The sequence below is a fragment of the Ochotona princeps genome, chromosome 20 (assembly GCF_030435755.1).
Source record: "Ochotona princeps isolate mOchPri1 chromosome 20, mOchPri1.hap1, whole genome shotgun sequence".
Taxonomy (NCBI): Eukaryota; Metazoa; Chordata; class Mammalia; order Lagomorpha; family Ochotonidae; genus Ochotona; species Ochotona princeps.
The window spans coordinates 20,911,774-20,930,539 of NC_080851.1; the positions used below are offsets into that span (position 1 = coordinate 20,911,774).

Here is an 18,766-nt window from a genome sequence, read left to right on the forward strand (position 1 = left end):
CTGGATCGACTGGAGTGCCCACAATGGCTTGCTGTTGATCACTGCAAATCTCATGTGCACAAATAATTCAACTATTCGCTTCTGTAATACTCACCACCTCAAGTGTTTACCCAAATTCACCTCCTCAGTGAAACTTCTCTAAGTCACTCCAGCTTGGGTCTCTTCCCCTACCCTTTCCTTCATAGAATTTATCATCTTCCAGCATGTCTACACTCTACAGTTTGATGATGGCTAGTGTTTTTATCTGTCTTTACCTGACAGAATATCATCAATACAAGAATCTTGGTCTTCCACTTACTAACAGAACCTAAGTGCCCAGAATATGCTCAATGAACAGCACTTGAACAAACTGATTTAATGTATGGACTTTTTTCAAAGTGAAATTTAGGAAGCCTATAAAAGTATAGAGAATCATGTTAAACAACAAATTAAAATCTTTGCAATAGAAAATAGAAAAATCATAAATGGTACAAAGGAGAGCCAAGAAAATGACTGAAAAATCTATACTTACAGCCTAATACTGGTGTCAAATTTGTTTCTCGATTGTCTGACCATTAGTAGTTGATTCAGCTCCAAAGGCAATGTAGAGGATTTAAATAAAACAATACATGACGGCTTTTCCTCATGTTCACATATATACAGTATATAACTAATATGGGGGCTCAGTTCCACCAACTCCCCAGGAATACAGCCTTCTTCCTGCTCAGTCCTCCACCTTTCCCATAATCCAAAATGGCATCACTGTTATTCCAGTCACCAGAATAGGGGAAAAGACGGGTCAAGAGTCACTTCCGCTTGTTCCCTAAATATTATCAGGAATCATCACTAGATATTTCTAACCCCATTTCATTCTCCAGAACTTAGTGACAGGGTGCTACTTCTAGCTGCAAGGGAAGCTGGGAAATGTAGTTACAGTCACACTAAAAATCCCGTTACAATGCACGAAGGGGAATGTGGGTCTGAAAGACAGCAAGAGTGCTACAGCTTCATAGTAACCAAAAGAAGAAGAAAATATGTTCTGGTCATAAATAGCACAGCTGATAAAGTGGAATGGTTACTCAATACAAATCTTGGTTAAAAAAAAAAAAGAGTGCAAAAATCACTCTGAAGATCCTCCCACAAAGGAAAAGAAAAATCACTCTGAAGATCCTCCCACAAAGGAAAAGAAAAATCACTCTGAAGATCCTCCCACAAAGGAAAAGAAAAATCACTCTGAAGATCCTCCCACAAAGGAAAAGAAAAATCACTCTGAAGATCCTCCCACAAAGGAAAAGGCTTGATGTTTTCAACAAGATTCCTTTTTTTTTTTAATATTTATTTACTTCTATGGAAAGGCAGATTTTACAGGAAGAAGGCGAGACAGAGAGATAGATCCTCCATCTGCTGGTTCATTGACACAATTTCATTGGACAGTTTCTTATAAAAATTCCCAATGATAAATGAGAACACACATCAGCAGAGATCTGATCTTCTCAATTCACTTTCATGTATTTCATGACAGAAACATCTTCCTCTGAATAACACTGAGTTATCATGACACTAAACAGATACCTATACATTTCTTTCAGAATTAAAGAACAATCTCTTTATCTTCGTTTACGAAAAAGGAACCGCTGCAACCACAGGGACTACCAGAGTATTTCAAAAAATGGTATGTGGCTTTCCATTTAAGCCTTCTCCAATGTGCCTGTCCTGGTTGATTTTATTCTATCAGAACCACAAAAGATGAGAATTGCATAACAGACTGCAGATCACAATGAGCTGTCTCTTTCTGTTAACACCTTGGCCTCTTCTGAGAGAAGCGTCCAGCACTGAGAGCCACCCCCCCCCCGGGGGGGAAGAGCAGGAACAAGCAATGGTCAAGGGGTGAGCCAAGGGGGAAGCTTTCCCCCTCCTCCCTCAACAGCAAAGTTCTAACAAAGCTAAAGTATGGGGAGTTCAGAACTCAGGAGGCAGAACATGAGCGAACATGACCAGAGTGAGCGGTCAGGTCATTGCAATAGCCCTGTCCTCTCTGATGATGCCAAGTCTCCTAAGTGCCTTCCGGGGTTGTTTCAAGTTTTACCGGGAAGAGTTTCAACCTGTTGCCTTGGCCATAGATGGTCTGATGAGAGAGTCTGAGAAAACTCCTGTTTGATAAGCCATGACTTGGTTAATGTGAAATGAATTGCCAAGTAATGTTTTGTGACACCTTAATGCAAAGACAGCAAACTGTGTGTTGCTTCTCCACCGTCCCAAGCCTGCCACTAATCAGTCTTGGCACTCTAGTTGGCTGTACACAGAATCATCCCCATGGTGCTAGAAACAGCACGTCTGACAATCATCAACAGGTTGGACTTGGCAGGTAGAGTTGAACCTTTTTGCTATCCCTGTGCCATCTCTTAAAAAAAAAAAGGGTCAAGGAATTTCCTAAGCAGCATGAGTTTCAACAAACACATGACCTGCAAATAATGAATCCCTAATAAAAAATATTTTATTTAAAGACTTGTTTTTATTGCAAAGGCAGATCAGATTTACAGAGAGGAGGAAAGACACAGAGAAAAATCTTCCAGCCACTGGTTCACTCCCCACATGGCTACTATGGTCAGAGCCGAGCCAATCCAAAGCCAGGAGCAAGGAGCTTCTTCTGGGTCCCCCACATGAGTGCAGGATCCCAAGGCTTTGGACCATCCTCAACTGCTTTCTTAGACCACAAGCAGGGAGCTGGATGAGAAGCAGAGCAACTAGGATATGAACTGGTGCCAATATGGGATCCTGGCACTTGCAAGGTGAGGATTTAACCACTGAGCCATCACATCTGGCCTGGTAATAAATATTTTATACAGAATAAACATTCTTCTAATATAAGAATAGATTTTTAGCTGCATTAATAAAATGATAGCTGCTGTCTATTGAATCGCTGAGGATCTATGTGTTTCAGCTAATCCTGCCAACAACAGATGCAGTAAGGCAAGTGTTACTCTATCTCTTGACTACTAAGATACCATTGATTGTGATAGCTCTGGGAGCATGGCAGGGAGGATAGGGAAGAAACACATCACAATGTACATATTGATTACAGCACTCAGCCCAGTATGAAATGTGTAAAACTGCTTTTCTCTGCTTTGAGGAGTTATGACAGTATTTATAGGTGGAGTTGAGAAGAAAACAGGACCCATAAAGAAGCCAAGCGCCTGGCCGTGCATTACACACACAGTGAGTTACAGAATTGGAACATCAACCCACTCGGATGTCTAACTCCACTCGGATGTCAAACAAAGATACTTCAGGCACCAGCCTCTGATTTGAGATGCTCTATAGCAACAGATCAGTCTCCCATCTCTGGGTAGGAGCACAGCCAGTAGCTGGTGAACAGTGACTCATCACAGATATGAGTGAACAGCAGGCCCTTCCACCTACTTCTCCTCTTTGATGAGATGCTCAAGCAGCCCCCCAGGACTGTTCAATGCCCTCGTCGATACAGGCTGTAAGAAAGCGAGAAGAGCTCATCTGTGCACAAGAGTGTAAAGTTCTAAAAACTGATAGCTGCTATTCATTACTTGGAATAGTAAAATACTGCCAAGATTAAAAAAAAAATCAGATGTAAGATTAAACTGTATAATTCCCACCAAATGTTTAGAAGTAAAAAAAAAAAAAAAAAGACTAGATGTACATAAGAAGTATGTACGGTTAGTAGAAAATATGCCAAAATCATTATTTTGGTAAATTAAGGATGATCTATTTTTTCCAAACACAGCCTTTACTTTCCTGAATTTCAAGGGCTTATTTTTAAATGCCAAAACCTTAAAAAAAAAAAACTGGAAAGAAACTGGATGTAGGGAAGTTAAGGATTTGCCCAATATTACCTAGTCAAAGATATCAGAGGATAATGAGCAATAGGATTCTTCCAGAAACACAGCCTGCGAGCTGGTCTCTCTCCAAGTCAGCATTTCCCTCTTTCACAAGACCCAGTAGTATCCACATCACTTTTCTATCCATAATGAATGTAGCAGTCTTCTGTAGAATTATAAAGACCAGAGTAAGATACTCCAATAAGTACCAGGGATAACTGATAATAGACAATTCCCTCCTGTGCTCTGTAGTCCTGACAATTTGCTTTAAAATTCAGTTCTGCAGACAAAAAGGGAGAAGGAATTTGGAAAGAGGGTCTCACCATGAAAAGCCCATATGTCAGATTTTGACAGAAATCTCTGGCTTCCGTCGGATTTTCATCTAATGAATGGATGGAGGCTAGAAGACAGTTCCTTTTCCTGGCACTTGCAATCCTTACAATAGAATAAAATGTAAAAATGTACACTGTCTATAACAACTCCTTTGATGGTGCTTCCTATCTTTTTCTTTTGGGGCTTTTTAAGAACACATTTCAAAGACCTTTTCCATTTTTAGTGTTTCATGGTTACTCATTATTTGATGTTCTGGTTTTATTCTGTGCCAAGTCTTCCTATTTTCTATTGGTTTTCTTTGCAACAGATTTTTTTTAAAAAAAATATAATGCAGCATGGACTCTGCCTACCTACACCAGGTTATTGCAATTACTCCCTAAGGTCTTTATTAGACATAGGAAAACTAAGCTCTCCGCATTCTGCATATTTATGGCTACACTTATCTTTCAGAACCAGAGTGAGAGAAAGGGAGAAAATGGAAGAAATAGTTGAATGGAATATTAAAATGTTTCTTAAAAACTGTAGAGAAGGAATGAAAGAAACAGCTTCTATTTGCATCTTGATCTTTATGTAAAAGAGCTCAAACATTTCTTGGGATACCTCCATCATGAACCACTGCTGCTGACTCTAAAGCATTTTAAAATGTGAAATGCAGATGCTATCTTTAATTCAGGGAATAATTCTCTGGCTTAGGGGTCAAGACCAGTCAGTCTCCTACCCTACCACTTTCACCAAGAAAAAACAGCCTGAAGTGGGAAGTGGTCAGTTGCTTGGAGGAGGAAAAAAAAAGGTCAAAGTCCCATGGAGTTGCTTGGGTGCTAAAGAAAAACAACTCTTTCCTTCTTAGAGATGGAAAATGAGAGCTCTGCTTTGCTGCTTCATAGAATCTTCTTCCCTGACATATAAAGTAGATTGCATTGGAATTTAGATCCTGGAACTGATGTGACTTGAGCCAATCACCTAGTTTGTCCAGGGTGTTGGTGCACCTGTCAAACAGGGACCAGGGATTTGGGGTCACAGTTGTCAGAGCCTTCCCCCACCAGATCTCACTCTGGGTTGCCTCTGCGACAAAGCACTGCAGTGAGTCAGCTTTGCCCCATCTACCAGGGACTCTTGGTGGGACAAGGAGGGCCAGGGAAAACCCTCAGCCTTTCTCCAGGAAAGCAAATTCCCCAGAAGAATGTGTTCACTCAGCACGTGCCTGTGGAAACTAAATCACTCCCAGGAAGAAAATTCAGACAAAAGCAGTCATTTCTCACCAACCTCAATACTTCTGTAGCACTCAAAAACCACCACTGTCAAAAAGAATGCTTCCCCTCAAACCATATGTGGCAACCTCTAGTAGATATCATCTCACACCTCCAATAATCAGCAACAACATGGATAGTTCTGGAATCGACGCTCTGTGAAAACAACCAGTGACAGAAGGCTGCCTGATGCCACTTAAATGATGTGTCCAAAGCAGTCAGTCACAGAAACAGAGGGGGAATGGTCCTGGTCACGGACTGGGGAATGGGAACTCTGAGGAGTGGCTCTACACCTGCTCTATGATCCAGTGCTATAGGTGTATCCAGTGCACACTGGGCATTTCAACATGTTAGAGGGGCAATTCTCATGTTAAGAGTTCTCATCGAGACAATATTTTTAGATAAATCAAAATAGATACTATGAAAAGTAAAAGATGACAAATGTTTCAGAAGTATGAGTTATATTTTAAATTTTAAAAAGCCACAACATATCAAAATAAACATGACTTCACTGCTTTAAGAACAAACTCAAGACCTGAACCCCCACTCCTGCAACCCAGAGTTGTGACGGAGGGTGCCCGACTGTCCCTGGGATGCACATAGGCCCTCATCCCGGCTCCCAAATGAAACCACTTTCTTAGAATGTCATTTTCACCAGCAACCTTCCTCTTTTTTTAATTTTTTTTTTTCTGGTGAGTTAACCAGAAATTTGTGTAAACATCTGGTTTTAGTTGTTCTGGTTTAAAGAAATATAAAAATGCTGAGGGCCATGTTATTGTCTTGGTGCAATCTTTCATCCACACCATTGCAGATGTACTTTATCTGAAATCCCCAAAATCTGGGTCCACTTGCTCTATGGACAGTAAGCTAATCCCCGACATCAGGGTGGCAGGACAACGTATTTATTATAAATTACAAAGCCAGAAAGCTATCAATCATTTAATTCCCAGGCTCTTGAAATGTTAGAAATAAAGCCTATTACAGATTGTTTTTATTGAAAATTAAAGAGAGAGGCAAGACAGAGAAGAGAGGAGAAGAGAGAGAGGAGAGAGAGAGAAGAGAGAGAGACAAGAGACAAGAGACAAGAGAGAAGAGAGAAGAGAGAAGAGAGAAGAGAGAAGAGAGAAGAGAGAAGAGAAGAGAAGAGAAGAGAAGAGAAGAGAAGAGAAGAGAAGAGAAGAGAAGGAGAATCTTCCATCCATCCAATCCCCAAATGCTTGTAACAGCCAGGCCTGGGCTGGGATCCCAGAATTCAGTCTGGGTCTCCAACATGGGCGACAGGAATCCGAGTACTTCATTGCTTCCCAGGGTGCACACCAGAAGGCAGCTGAGAAGGAGCAGAGCTGGGACTTGAACCCAGGCTCTCTTATATGGAGGGTGGACACCTTTACTGCCAAGCCAAACATGTGCTCCTGCTCCTTCAAGTTGAAGTTGGTGTTGAGAGGTGCACATTCAGTTGTGCTTTGGCTAGCCGGTGGAATCATATTCTTTTGAGGATTCTGATGGATAGCAAAGTGGACTGCTTGCTCAGGTCCTGGAGTTTTGGGACAAACCCTCAGGATGAAGCTGAACACCAAGATGCAATCTTTAGAGGAGATACATGACCTCACGTGTCCTATGACTGGAAACTCTAGCACACAGTTCAGTGAGTTCATTTTAGTAAGAGGTTGATTTACAATCAGAAAATCAGGGCAAGGAAACTTGAAGCCAACTAAGGCAGGGAGCCCAGGAGACTGTGGTTGAAAACTAGAGAAGGTTAACATTTTGCTAAAGTACACATGTTTGAAGCCTAACCTACTCATCCCCTTGGTGCAAACCAAATTTGGTCTTGACCATCTTAGGTTCTCTGCCCACTCCAAGCCTTCGCCCCACACCCTAAGAAAAAACATCCAGCTTGTTGCCTACTTTGGGTTTCGGTTAAACCGTGTGAAGCATGAGATTCCACAGACTTAGAGGAACCAAGGGAAATGAGAAGACATGCAGGTAACCTCCATAGGCCACAGGGGGCAGGCGCAGGGAAGGGCGCAGGCAAGGGGTGAAGAAAAAGTTTGTGAGCAGCCCTGGAGCAGAATCGGTAAGATGAGAGAAGACAGAGCCCAGAAGACATTGCGAGGTGACACAGGGAATGTGTGTGTCCCTGAAAAGTTAGGTTAGGAGTACACATCAGAACTCCCATGAGCTACGACAGCTGAACCGTGGTCTAAACACATCACACTGTCCCAAGGATGGTCTGCAGGACACTGCTCGCAGAGAAGGTTTCCATCAGCTTACACTGAACTACAATACAGGACCACCCACTTTCCTTTTTGTTTTTAAACTTCTCTGAAAGAGAAAAGAAGAGAAAGGGGAAAAGAGGGAGAGGGAGAATAAGGAGGGAGGAAGTGAGAGGGAAAAGACAGAAAGAGAATCTTCCATGTGCCAATTTACTCCCCAAATACCCTTGATAGCCAGGACTGGGCCAGGCAAGCCAGGAACTTAGCTCATCATCTTCTGCCTCCAAGGCATAGTAACAGGAAGCTAGACAGGAAGCAGAGTAGCCAGGACTAGAAGCTGCCACTCTGTCAGGGGTTGTGGATGTTCCAAGTGGTGGCTTAACCCACAGTAATAATGCCCACCCCGGCCCCACTCATTATTCTCCAGTGAAAAACAGAGGGAGACGCAAGCCCTGAATTCATCAGCTTGATCCTTATGCCACCCTCCATTCTGAGTACCAGTCACTGCAGCAGACACAGAAGGTGAAAGGCTGAGACACTAACACATGCTTAGAACTCAGTTCAAGTCCTGACTCTCACTGGCCGGTTCATAACCTTGGTGAGACTTCTCCATTCTGAGTCTGTATGTAATATACATGGTTTAAGCAGATAAATCACAACCTCTGTCCATGTTCAATAAATCTAAAATTGTAATTCAGAATGTCTTGAACTAGCAACCTACAGGCCCATGACATGTCTAATATTTTTTATTTCAATTTGTTGCTGACAGTAAAAAGTGAGAGCTTTTACATAGAACTTCGTGTCACCTTAGTGTCAGCTGCTTTGGTCACCCTGGACCACACTTTTTTTTCCTCTCTCTAGCTGAGGATGATAGAATGTATTTCTTTTTTTTTTTTTTTTTTTTTAATTATTTATTATTTAACTTCAGTAATTACATTGTATTATGTGACACAGTTACATAGATACTTGGGTTCTCCCCACCCCTCCCCAAACCCTCCCACCATGGTGGATTCCTCCACCTTATTGCATAACCACAGCTCAAGTTCAGTTGAGATTTCCCCATTGCAAGCGTATACCAAACATAGAGTCCAGCATCTTATTGTCCCATCAAGTTCAACGGTTTCTTAGGTATACCCTCTCTGGTCTGATGACAGAGCCAGCAGAGTAGATGATAGAATGTATTTCAAGCAGGTTGTAGAAAATGGAATAACAGATAAGCTTATTTTGGTTCAAAAATATGAGATTTATAGTTTTTTATGATACACATTTCCACGAACTTCTTTCATCCTCATATACCTAGATTTCAAAATCTTTTTGCACCAAAATCAACATCTTTTCACTTCCATTTCCACAAACTTTTGGGAGCACCGGTGTCTGATCCTAGGTTCTCACCACCCTGGCTGCTCCCACATCTGCCCAGGTGATACACCTGTTCATAAGCCCCTATCTATTTTCTTTGCTGATATGACTTAAGCCGATCTGCTGCACAGGGCTTCAGCTGAGCAACTTAAGCTGCATCCAGCAAAAGATCTTTTTTGTCCTTATAGTGTACACAGCAGAACAAGGGAATAAAAATAATGGCCCCAAGGAGAAAGTCTAACTAGAGAAGAGCAGAACATTCTAATAGGCTTAACTGGACAGAAAGCATTTTCCTCCTCAATGAGCAAAATAACTGTCAGAGACTTGCCCTGGGCCCAGGGACCCCACTTCTGCCTCCAAGTCATGTTAACAGGAAACTAGACAGGAAGCGGAGTGGCCAGGAGTAGAATCTGCCACTATGTCAGGGGATGTGGATGTTCCAAGTGGTGGCTTAACCCACGGTAATAATGCCTACCCTGACCCGACAACTCAAATCCAGAAAGAACCCATTGATGTTATTTCAGGCCCTAGATGGTCAATCCCATGTTTTGTATTCAGGAACATTGCAAGCTACCATCAGAGAGGATCCAACCCTCCAGGGCCATCACCAGCAGGATAGGGCTATAATTATGCTTGCAAATCTTAGCTCATAGTAAGTTACCTTCTTCTATAAACCAAACCTTCCACACTCTATTCCTATTCAATTCACAGAGCAGCCACAGGCGCACAATGGTTAAGTAACTTGCCAAGATTCATTAGCTTATCCTCAACACCAGGCTGTGTCCCTTTCAGATGGTGGCCTCCAAACCCCCAACTGGCTGACAAGGACAATCAATACCAACCCTGGGGTCAGCTGAAGCTCAGAACCACAGAGCCTGACTCAGTGGCCCATGCCAGCTCTCTCTCTACTGGGAGCCGTCCTGGGCAGGAATAGAAGCAAGAAAAAGAAAGAGATGACACCTATAAACATAAAGGAACTATTAATTCAGATTTAGGTAAATTCCATTCTAAGAACTTTTTATACTTCCCCATTATCTCTGTTCTAGGCAAACCAGATTCCATAGCTTTAAGCAGCTAATTGGGCTGCTGTCATTGTGTTCTTGCCAACAATTGCATAACCTGGTTTAAGTCATGAGGAAACAGAAGACAAACCCAAACTGAGGAACACTGACCCAAAAAAAAAAAAAAAAGGCAGCCAGTTCTACTCGGTAGTGTCAAAGACAAGTGACAACAAAAAGGACTAAAACATCAGCCATCAGTCCAGATTAAAGAAGATTAAAGAGACGTGGTGGGTAAATGTGGCCTGGGATCCTGATCTAGAGCCCAGGCCAGAACACAGTCGTCAAATAGAACCATACATGACATTGAAATTAGATGAACAGATTAGACAATAATATTAAAACAATTTGGATGCTTTGGTTTCGATCATTGTACTATGCTTGTTGAAGATGTTCACATTTATGGAATCCAGCCAATGCAGTTGTGCAGAGCCTTCATTCTCTATTTGCAACTTTGGAGAAATTATTTCAGAAGGAAAACGTTGACAGTACTTTTTTAAAAGCCACAGAGGGGAGCACTGCTGAGAAGCACCAAAGTCCCATTGGCCGAGCTGAAGCAGGCTTTCAGCACACACTCGGGAACTCAGCCGTGGGGTGGAATATTTGGTCTTGACCCAGAACCTTGACAAGAGATGGCACAAATTATTTAAAGAGAACAACCAGGACATCACAGTTGGAGGGCCTCAATGCAGCGCAGCCACAACAGTGAAAACAGATTTTTAGGACCAGCTTTTGTAATGGGTGATCTAGAGAGACACATGGGGGCACCCAAAGCCACTGGGTCCCCTAAGGATCAAATCTATCTCCCAGGTACAATGCTTCAATAGAGGAGAAACTTTCAGAAGGATACATCTCATGCAGAACAACACAAGCATCTTTGGATAGCTTACTCATGTTTCATTATTACTTATTATTCCCACTGATCTAAGTGACACTAGTTTTTAGGATTTGCCCAGGCAGCCCTCCCTGGCCCCTTGCTTTAGGCCACCTGTTCAGGCAGGAGTGGGTCACAGAGCAGTAATTACAATGTGAAGAGCGCGTGCTTAAATCTTTCTGCCTCATCAAGATTTCCATCCTGTACATCCTGTACTACTCAAGTCTGTATTACCTGACAAGGGAAACATTTATAAGCAAATACCCTACATTTTATAATGGAATTTTTAGTATCTAGGGCATTGAAGTCCCAGGGGGCTATGTTTTCTGTAGGGCCTGATGAAGGACATCATGGGGACGGCTGCCAGCTACTTGCACTTACCTCCTAAAAGAAATGGTGGATCCTATCGGCTCTACCACCCATACCCTGGGATGTGCTTTATCTTCTTCACTCAATTTTGTCCTACTCTCTCCTCTGCCCTTTCCTCTCCAATATCACAAGAGCCTAACAGCCCCTGGCCCACAAGAGATCAAAATCAATGGTGGACACAAGAGACAGGCAAGGAAACAGCTATGGTTCTGGGAAGATGACCATGAACTAAAGGAGCACTGAGGTCACTGGAGGTGAGAGGCTCTTAGCTCTGCCTGGAGAGGTAGAGGAAGAAGTCTGCGCAGGGAGCCCTGAATAAATAAACAGGAATCTGAAAATCACAGGGAGACAGTGACTCAGTGACTAAGGGCAGGGAACTCCAAGGGCAAAATATCTTTAGGGAAGAGTCCAAAATGGCTGGTTGATTCTGGTGAAGCTATGTCAAGCCTGGAGCCCAGAAGGTAGCTTGGAACCCCAGTGGAAGACTGTTGGGTTCTTTTAAAAGTACATACTTTGGGGAATCATTTATCTAGACTGTCACCAAAATTCAAAACCACACTTGTGAATTTAAAAACATTTTCAGTGGTAGAAATACTATTAGAAAGTGTCAAAACAAACAATTATTAAGTGCCTACTATTTTGAACATAAGGTCGATGTATTAGTCTGAATGCTGCTTCTTCTTACAAGCAAACATTTTTGAAAAAGGAATTTAAATTCTCATGATGGATTTTTACCTGAATTGTACAAATACTCTCGAAAACCCCTTAAAAATAAGAATGCAAGAAAAATCTGCATCAGTTGAGACCTAATTTTGATTAAGTGGAATTATTATACTTAGCTTACATCAGTGTAGGACAGCATATTGTCCTGAACATACATTGTCATGAATGTTTCATATTCTTTTTAATGCATTCAGGCTTCTGGTCCCAGGTACAATGAAGTAGCCATACTCTAACCTGTCTCTCCCACTGAGTAGAGCTAAGGAACCTGGACAGAAAGCATGGAACAGCTCCTAGAGAGCTCTGCAGAGTTAACACAGTGGGATTGAGGAAGAAATCAGAGTTAGTACTGCCACCAAACGAGCAGTGGATCCCCTGGACTTACGGCAGTTCCAAATGCCGAAATGGGCAGTGCCTGAGAGAGTGATTATCTTAGAAGCGACAAAGGAATGGGGTCGCCAAGCAGCAATAGCCGCAACAATGGGGACCTGAGAGTACCCAAAATCCTGAGGGGAAGGTCAGACTGCCTCTCTGGCTAGAAGAGGACGGGATGGATTCTCCGTTGCCTTTTTTCTCACACCATCCAAGTAGCTTTTTTTCTTGTCAAATAGGCATTTAGTGAACATCAATCATGCGCTTAACACCTTATTAAAGTTTCCACTTTCAAGGAACTTATTGCCATATACGCATGAAATATGCAAGAAAAAATGCAAGCCCAGGCACTGCAAAACTTCAAATACAGTTCAACCAAGAGTCAAGGGCATAGGTCAAACAGTGTTATGGGACAGTGATACAAACGTGAAGCCTGTTTGTGGGGAAGATGAGGCATGAGAATCGGAGTATGAGAATGTTTGAAGGGGAGAGAGAGGGGGAGGGAGAGGGAGAGAGAATGGTTTGCCTCAAGTACACCACTTCAACTTCTTTTATATTTATAGCCTGCATTTGTGTGTGTGCGCACAGGCACATATGTGCACACACATACACACACACTCAGGAGTATACACACAGACCATCTTCTCACAAAGCCAAGGAAGGAGGGAGGGGGAGAGTCACAAAATTAACCACCTAATTCTGTTGCCTTTCCACTTAATAGGAAACACAAACTGTAAATTACTGCCAATTATTTTGACATTAAATTTTTAAAATAATTAGTGTCCTTGTTACAATCTGCCAACAGAATTTGGTGGAAAATAGTTTAAAATCAATTGATTGTGTTAAGCTGTAGGTGGGAGGACCCAACTGGGTCAAGTATAAACATGAACCACAACTTTGTCACACAAAGCAATTACTAGAAATAATGAATTCATGCCAACATCTAAACAGCAACTATTTCACACGAAGTCCTAGACATCCAACTTCCCTTGTCAAAGTAGAAGACAGGAAATACTACCCCTCTCTGTCACATCTCCATTTTGAAAGGCACATCTCTCCATTGTGGGGAGCAGGGCTGCTGCTCTGTCTAGAACTTTGCCTGCCAGTCCTGCAGGTGTCAGAGCTGATAACCTGTTCTATATCATTTCATGACTTGCTAGAATGGGTTTGTGTTTGATCAACTAAAGTGACCCTCATCGTCACTTTCTCAGATGCCTGTATAAGAGCTAAATAATAAAATTCCCAGATTCTTAGGTGGTAACTGAAAATCTGTTTCCAATCACTGACAGATCTCTAGTAACAGACATTACCTTATTATAAAATTGCTCTGTGAAATAGAATACTGGCTGGGATGCTGCTTACTAGCTCCCACACCTTAAATAAGGATCAATCCCCCTAGCCCCATCCATGAAATGGCTTATCTCAACGGATGTACTGAGTCCCCAACCAGGGCCAGTACACCCTGATTCCAAAGATACCAAGAGGCAGTTAGAAAGCTTTCAGAACCCACACTTTCCTGGAAGCCACAGATTTGCAAAATGTGCAGACATCAAAATACTGAACCTCAGCTGGTTAAGATCTTTGCCTGTTTGCACTCTGATTTCCTTTTAATATAAGGTCTTATTTTCTATTTTGTGTTCATTTCCTTAAAGAAACCCCCCGAAATTAAGTATCAGAACTCAAACCTGGATCTGCCCCTATCCTGTATACATGGCATCAGGCTGGAGATGTGTTTCTGAAAAGTGTGCCTAAAGCATCAAGTGCTTCGTTGGGAATTAATCAATTTCCTTAGGACCTAAGAAAATGAAACACCCAATTTTCTTTCAGAATTCAGCTTAACACCACTTCTTTGGGACTTCTCTGAATCCCTAACCCTTCCTCTTCATTGCTCATTTAAGAGCCACACGCTTCATAAGAACAAGGATTGGGTCTTTATTCACTGACTTGTCCCCAGCACTGAGTACAATGCCTAGCACATAGTAAGTACTCAAGGAATATTGCTAAATTCATGAATGACTCCATGAAGGGGTTTTTACATATATACATACACAAACCCCCTCTTTTGCCATAAAGAATTTGGGACATTGGGCCTACTCTAAGCCAGACACTAAAGCTTGAAAGCTCATTTATGAAAAGATTAGAATTCTGCTATCAGTTGATGGGAATACAGAGATTATAGAAGGTCTTCCTGCCATGGTCAATACTGACCCAACAGTGAAAATGCAAGCTGCAATTAAATTATGAGGGGATGTCCAACATGGAGACTGGTAAAATTCTTCTCTTGCTATTTTTTAAGATTAATTTATTTTATTTGAATGTCAGAACTGGAAGGAGAAAGAGGAGAAAGAGAGGGGGATTCCATCCAATGGTTTACACCCCAAATCGCTGCAACAGCCATGAGTCAGGAGCTTTGATATCCCATGTGGATGCAGGAGTCCAAGGACTTGGGCCATCCTCTGCTGCTTTCCTAGGACATCAGCAAGGAGCTGAGTTGAAAGTGGAGCAGCCAGGACTAGAACCGATACCCACGTGGAATGTTGGCACCACAAATGGAAAATCAGTCCACTATACCACCATGCTGGCACCAAAATCCTTCTCTTCTTAGAATATACTGCATTTGAATCAGAATTTAAAGTGTAAGGCCCTTGTGGGTCCTTTCCCTCCACAACTGTGGACCAGTGAATTATCCATTGTACCACCTTGACAAAGAATAAAGATGCCCCAGCTATTACAGCCATTTAGGGAGTAGAATCTCTCGTTATCATCTCTGCCACACTGCTGTTCAAATTAATAAATCTTTTCAAAATTAACCAGAGAATTACCAAACGGTCCACAACTTCCAGATAGGTAAATACCCTAAAGAACCGAAACCAAGGACTTGAAATCACCAATTGCTCATGAATTTCATTATACCATTAGTCACACTAACCAAAATTGGAAAACTCAAACGTCCATCAAATGGACAGATGGATAAATCAAGTGTGGTATAGCCATACAATGAGATATTATTCAGCCTTTAAAAGGAAGGGAGTCTTAATACATGCTACAACACGGTGAAACCTCAGGACATTAAGTCAGAAAACCCAGACAAATACAACGGGACTTCAAAATGGTCATTGGGAAATGTTACAAAAGATGAGTTTACTTTGATGCAAAAATATTTGAAATCCATGCGTAATTTTTTCTCAAGTTTCAATCCTCAGGAACACTTTGATGATAGCTCATATTTCATGATCTATCTATACTGAGATGCAAACAGTGAAATTCTTAGCAACAAAGTAGAATGAGTGTGTCGGGGCTGTGGGGACGGAAATTAATGAGAAGCTTCTCTTTAATGGATTTAAAATTTCGCTAGGAATGCTAGCAGAGTGCTGCAGATGGATGAAAGATACGATTGCATGACAGTGTGGATATACTCAAAGCCACAGAACTGGACACTTCCAAGGGTTAAGGTGATACATTTCATGTGATTTCTATTTTACCACCATAAAAAGGAAACAGGATCCAGCAGGTAGATGTTGATGAAGACACCTGCATCCCACACCTGAGGGCTTTGGGCTCCTGACCCCAGCTTCCTGCCCACGCAGGGAGGAAGCAGTGATGTCTGAGGCAAGCGGATTCCTACCACTTCCCTGGGAGCCCTGGGTTAGTTCTAGGCTTCTGGGGGCACTTTAGTATTTTAATTTTAATATTCCTTAATCAGGCAGGAGAACATTGTACATGCAGCTCGTAACAGATGACCACAGAATGGATGCCAGTTTCCGAAAGCCAGCTTACCTTTCATTGGCTATACACTGGCTTTTTTCCCACGTGCATCTGTGGGAGTGTGCATCTTCCTCTAAGCTTCTATAGCATGAAGAAGTTAGAAGAAGCTTCACCTATGAAATGGGCAACAGGAAGCTACTTCTCCAACTCGCCTGCACTGAGTTGCTGCACCCACCTGAGGATTACCTGTTCATTATGGGCAGGTCTCCCTCCTGGACATGAAAAGGCAATAAATTCTCCTGGGAGTTCACTCTTCCGGAGACTCCAGTCCACAGCAACACCGCAGGGAGTCTGAGCTCAGCACTGCAGACAGGAGGGACTGGATTGATTTGCAGTTCTCTGAATGGGTAGTTGTGTGGCTTTGGGCAAGACACTGAAGAGAGTCTGTCTCAATTTTCTCCACTATAAAGTAGGAATACTATAGTACTTATAGTAGCCACCAGAAGGCCCAATAGGCATTTAATAGAGCCAGTTAAGCACTCAAACCTAGGTGTTTAATAGTACCTAGGATAAAGTGAGAATTTAGTCTTTAAAAAGATGGCGTATATACATGATGGCATTTAAAATTCTGCCATTTGTAGCAATGTGGCTGGAACTGTAAGACATCACAATTATGATTACAATAAGTAGAAAAGGCAGGCATAGAAAGACAAAAATCTGCATGATTTCATCCCTACATAAAATCTATCTTACTTCACCCTAGAAGGTGTGAGGAAGACGGGAAGTATAACCTATTAGGATCGTAACTGGTAACTCATAGACAACAGACAATAGCAAATAGTATTAGCAAATAGCAAAACTACAAAGGCATATGGGGGGAATCAGGAGCAATCCTAACAACCTCTTAACAGGAGGTAATACGCATAGAGCAGGGGGGGGGGGACCCCAGAGTGGAGCAGGCGGACAGGAGGAGGCTTGTATCCCAACCCTGAAGACTCCCAGTTCCTCAGCAAGGACTTTGAGTATGAGCACCGAGGACTACATCCCAACTGCCAAGGAGACCACGGGGAAATGGAGTACCTTCAGAGGCCAAGAACTCTGAGGTCACCCACCCCCATTTGGATCTACCACATGGGATGGAAGAAGCCCAAATCCTGCCTTGCAGAATCCGAGGTTATCGGAATGACAACCAGGAGCACTGAGCAGTCCGCAGAAACAGAACAGTAAACTTCCTTCGGGACTAGGGAGAGGAGCTTTCTCTGGTCCTTGCCTGGTTCCGACTTTGGGTCCCCACTCTCTCTCGTTATGACCATCAGGATCGCTCCAGAAACCCCTCAAAACAAACAAACAAACAAACTAGAATAGAGAACAACAAGGAAAGCTTAGAAACAGACAGGAAACGGTCAGCGGGGATGCACTTATAACTCACTGGCTGGGACACAAAGATTAGTTACTCCTCACTGGGGTATTGAAGATTTCTCTGTACACCCCTCCTAAAACTGTTCACCTAAACTGTTGACATATGCCTTGTTAGAGTTATAGAGTTAGACTACCAGAAAAACAGCCAGGTTCAGCAAAATCATGTTTCAACGCTATGAACTGCTAAATACTAAAATTAAAATAGACATGAGACAGCTGAATAGTAATCTATAGCCATTTTAAGGTGTATAGAACCCGGTTGTATATAAACTAATAATTGAAATGTCAATGTAGAAATCACAGGATGTGGTTCAGAACTTGCATTCCTTTTTTTTTTCTCTTTTAACATATTGGTTACTAAATACCATGTCAACTAATTCCATAACGTTATAAATGGTTACTGATGTAATGTCGGGGTTTTTAATTGATCGGGATGATACTCTGCCAGCTCTACCTTCAGACCAGAGATAGTCTCCCCAAGAAACCACTGAACTTATTGGACAATAAGATGCTGGACTTTATGCTTGGTATATGCTTGCAATGAAAGAATCTCAACTGAATCTAAACTGTGGTAATGCAACAAGGTGGAGGAATCCACCATGGGGGGGGGGGATCCCAGTGCCTATAAAACTGTGTCACATAATGCAATGTAATCAATAAAAAAAAAGAATCTATTGGCTTGATGGAAGTAGGTCATGGAACAGTGGTTACCATCAGGGATCCTGGATGACATCAAGCGGTCATCCCCTAAGCCTGGGTACCGATGTGGTTACGCTGCTGGGAGTGGCCCTCCCCCTTCTCTCCCCACCTCCCCCAGATACAGGAGGAAAAAAGTTAGAAGCAGTTGTCTCATCCACTTTCTCCTATACCTGAACCCTTCCCACTCTAATCAGTAGGCCACATGGGCATACATCCTTCTTAACTATGCAAACAATGTCAAAAATAAAATATTTTTAAATAAAAGAGCATCCTGGAAAAAAAAAGATCAGTAGTTTTGAGGGCTAGGAAAGGTGGGGGCAGTAGAAATTACAGTAGAGTATGGTGACTTCAACTTACAGCCACTTATTGTATCTTTTTAAATAAATGACAAGAGAACAATTCAAAGATTTCCAACACTAACAAATGATCAGTGTGTAAGGGAGATAAGGCTAATTAACCTGATTTGAGCATTCCACATTGTGTACATGTACTGAATTATCACAGCATATCCTATAAATGCATGGGATTACTATATGTCAGCAAGAAAGGAGACACTACAGGCAGGAAC

At 42.2% G+C, this 18,766-nt stretch overlaps 1 protein-coding gene across 1 annotated transcript in view; it reads left to right on the forward strand.

Moving 5' to 3' along the window:
- AOAH (acyloxyacyl hydrolase) overlaps positions 1–18,766 on the forward strand; it is a 151,219-nt gene that overhangs the window by 106,490 nt on the left and 25,963 nt on the right. Inside the window, exon 14 of the mRNA XM_058678363.1 lies at positions 1,569–1,651. Within this exon, the coding sequence (XP_058534346.1) occupies positions 1,569–1,651 (83 nt within the window). The remainder of the gene's footprint in view (positions 1–1,568; positions 1,652–18,766) is intronic.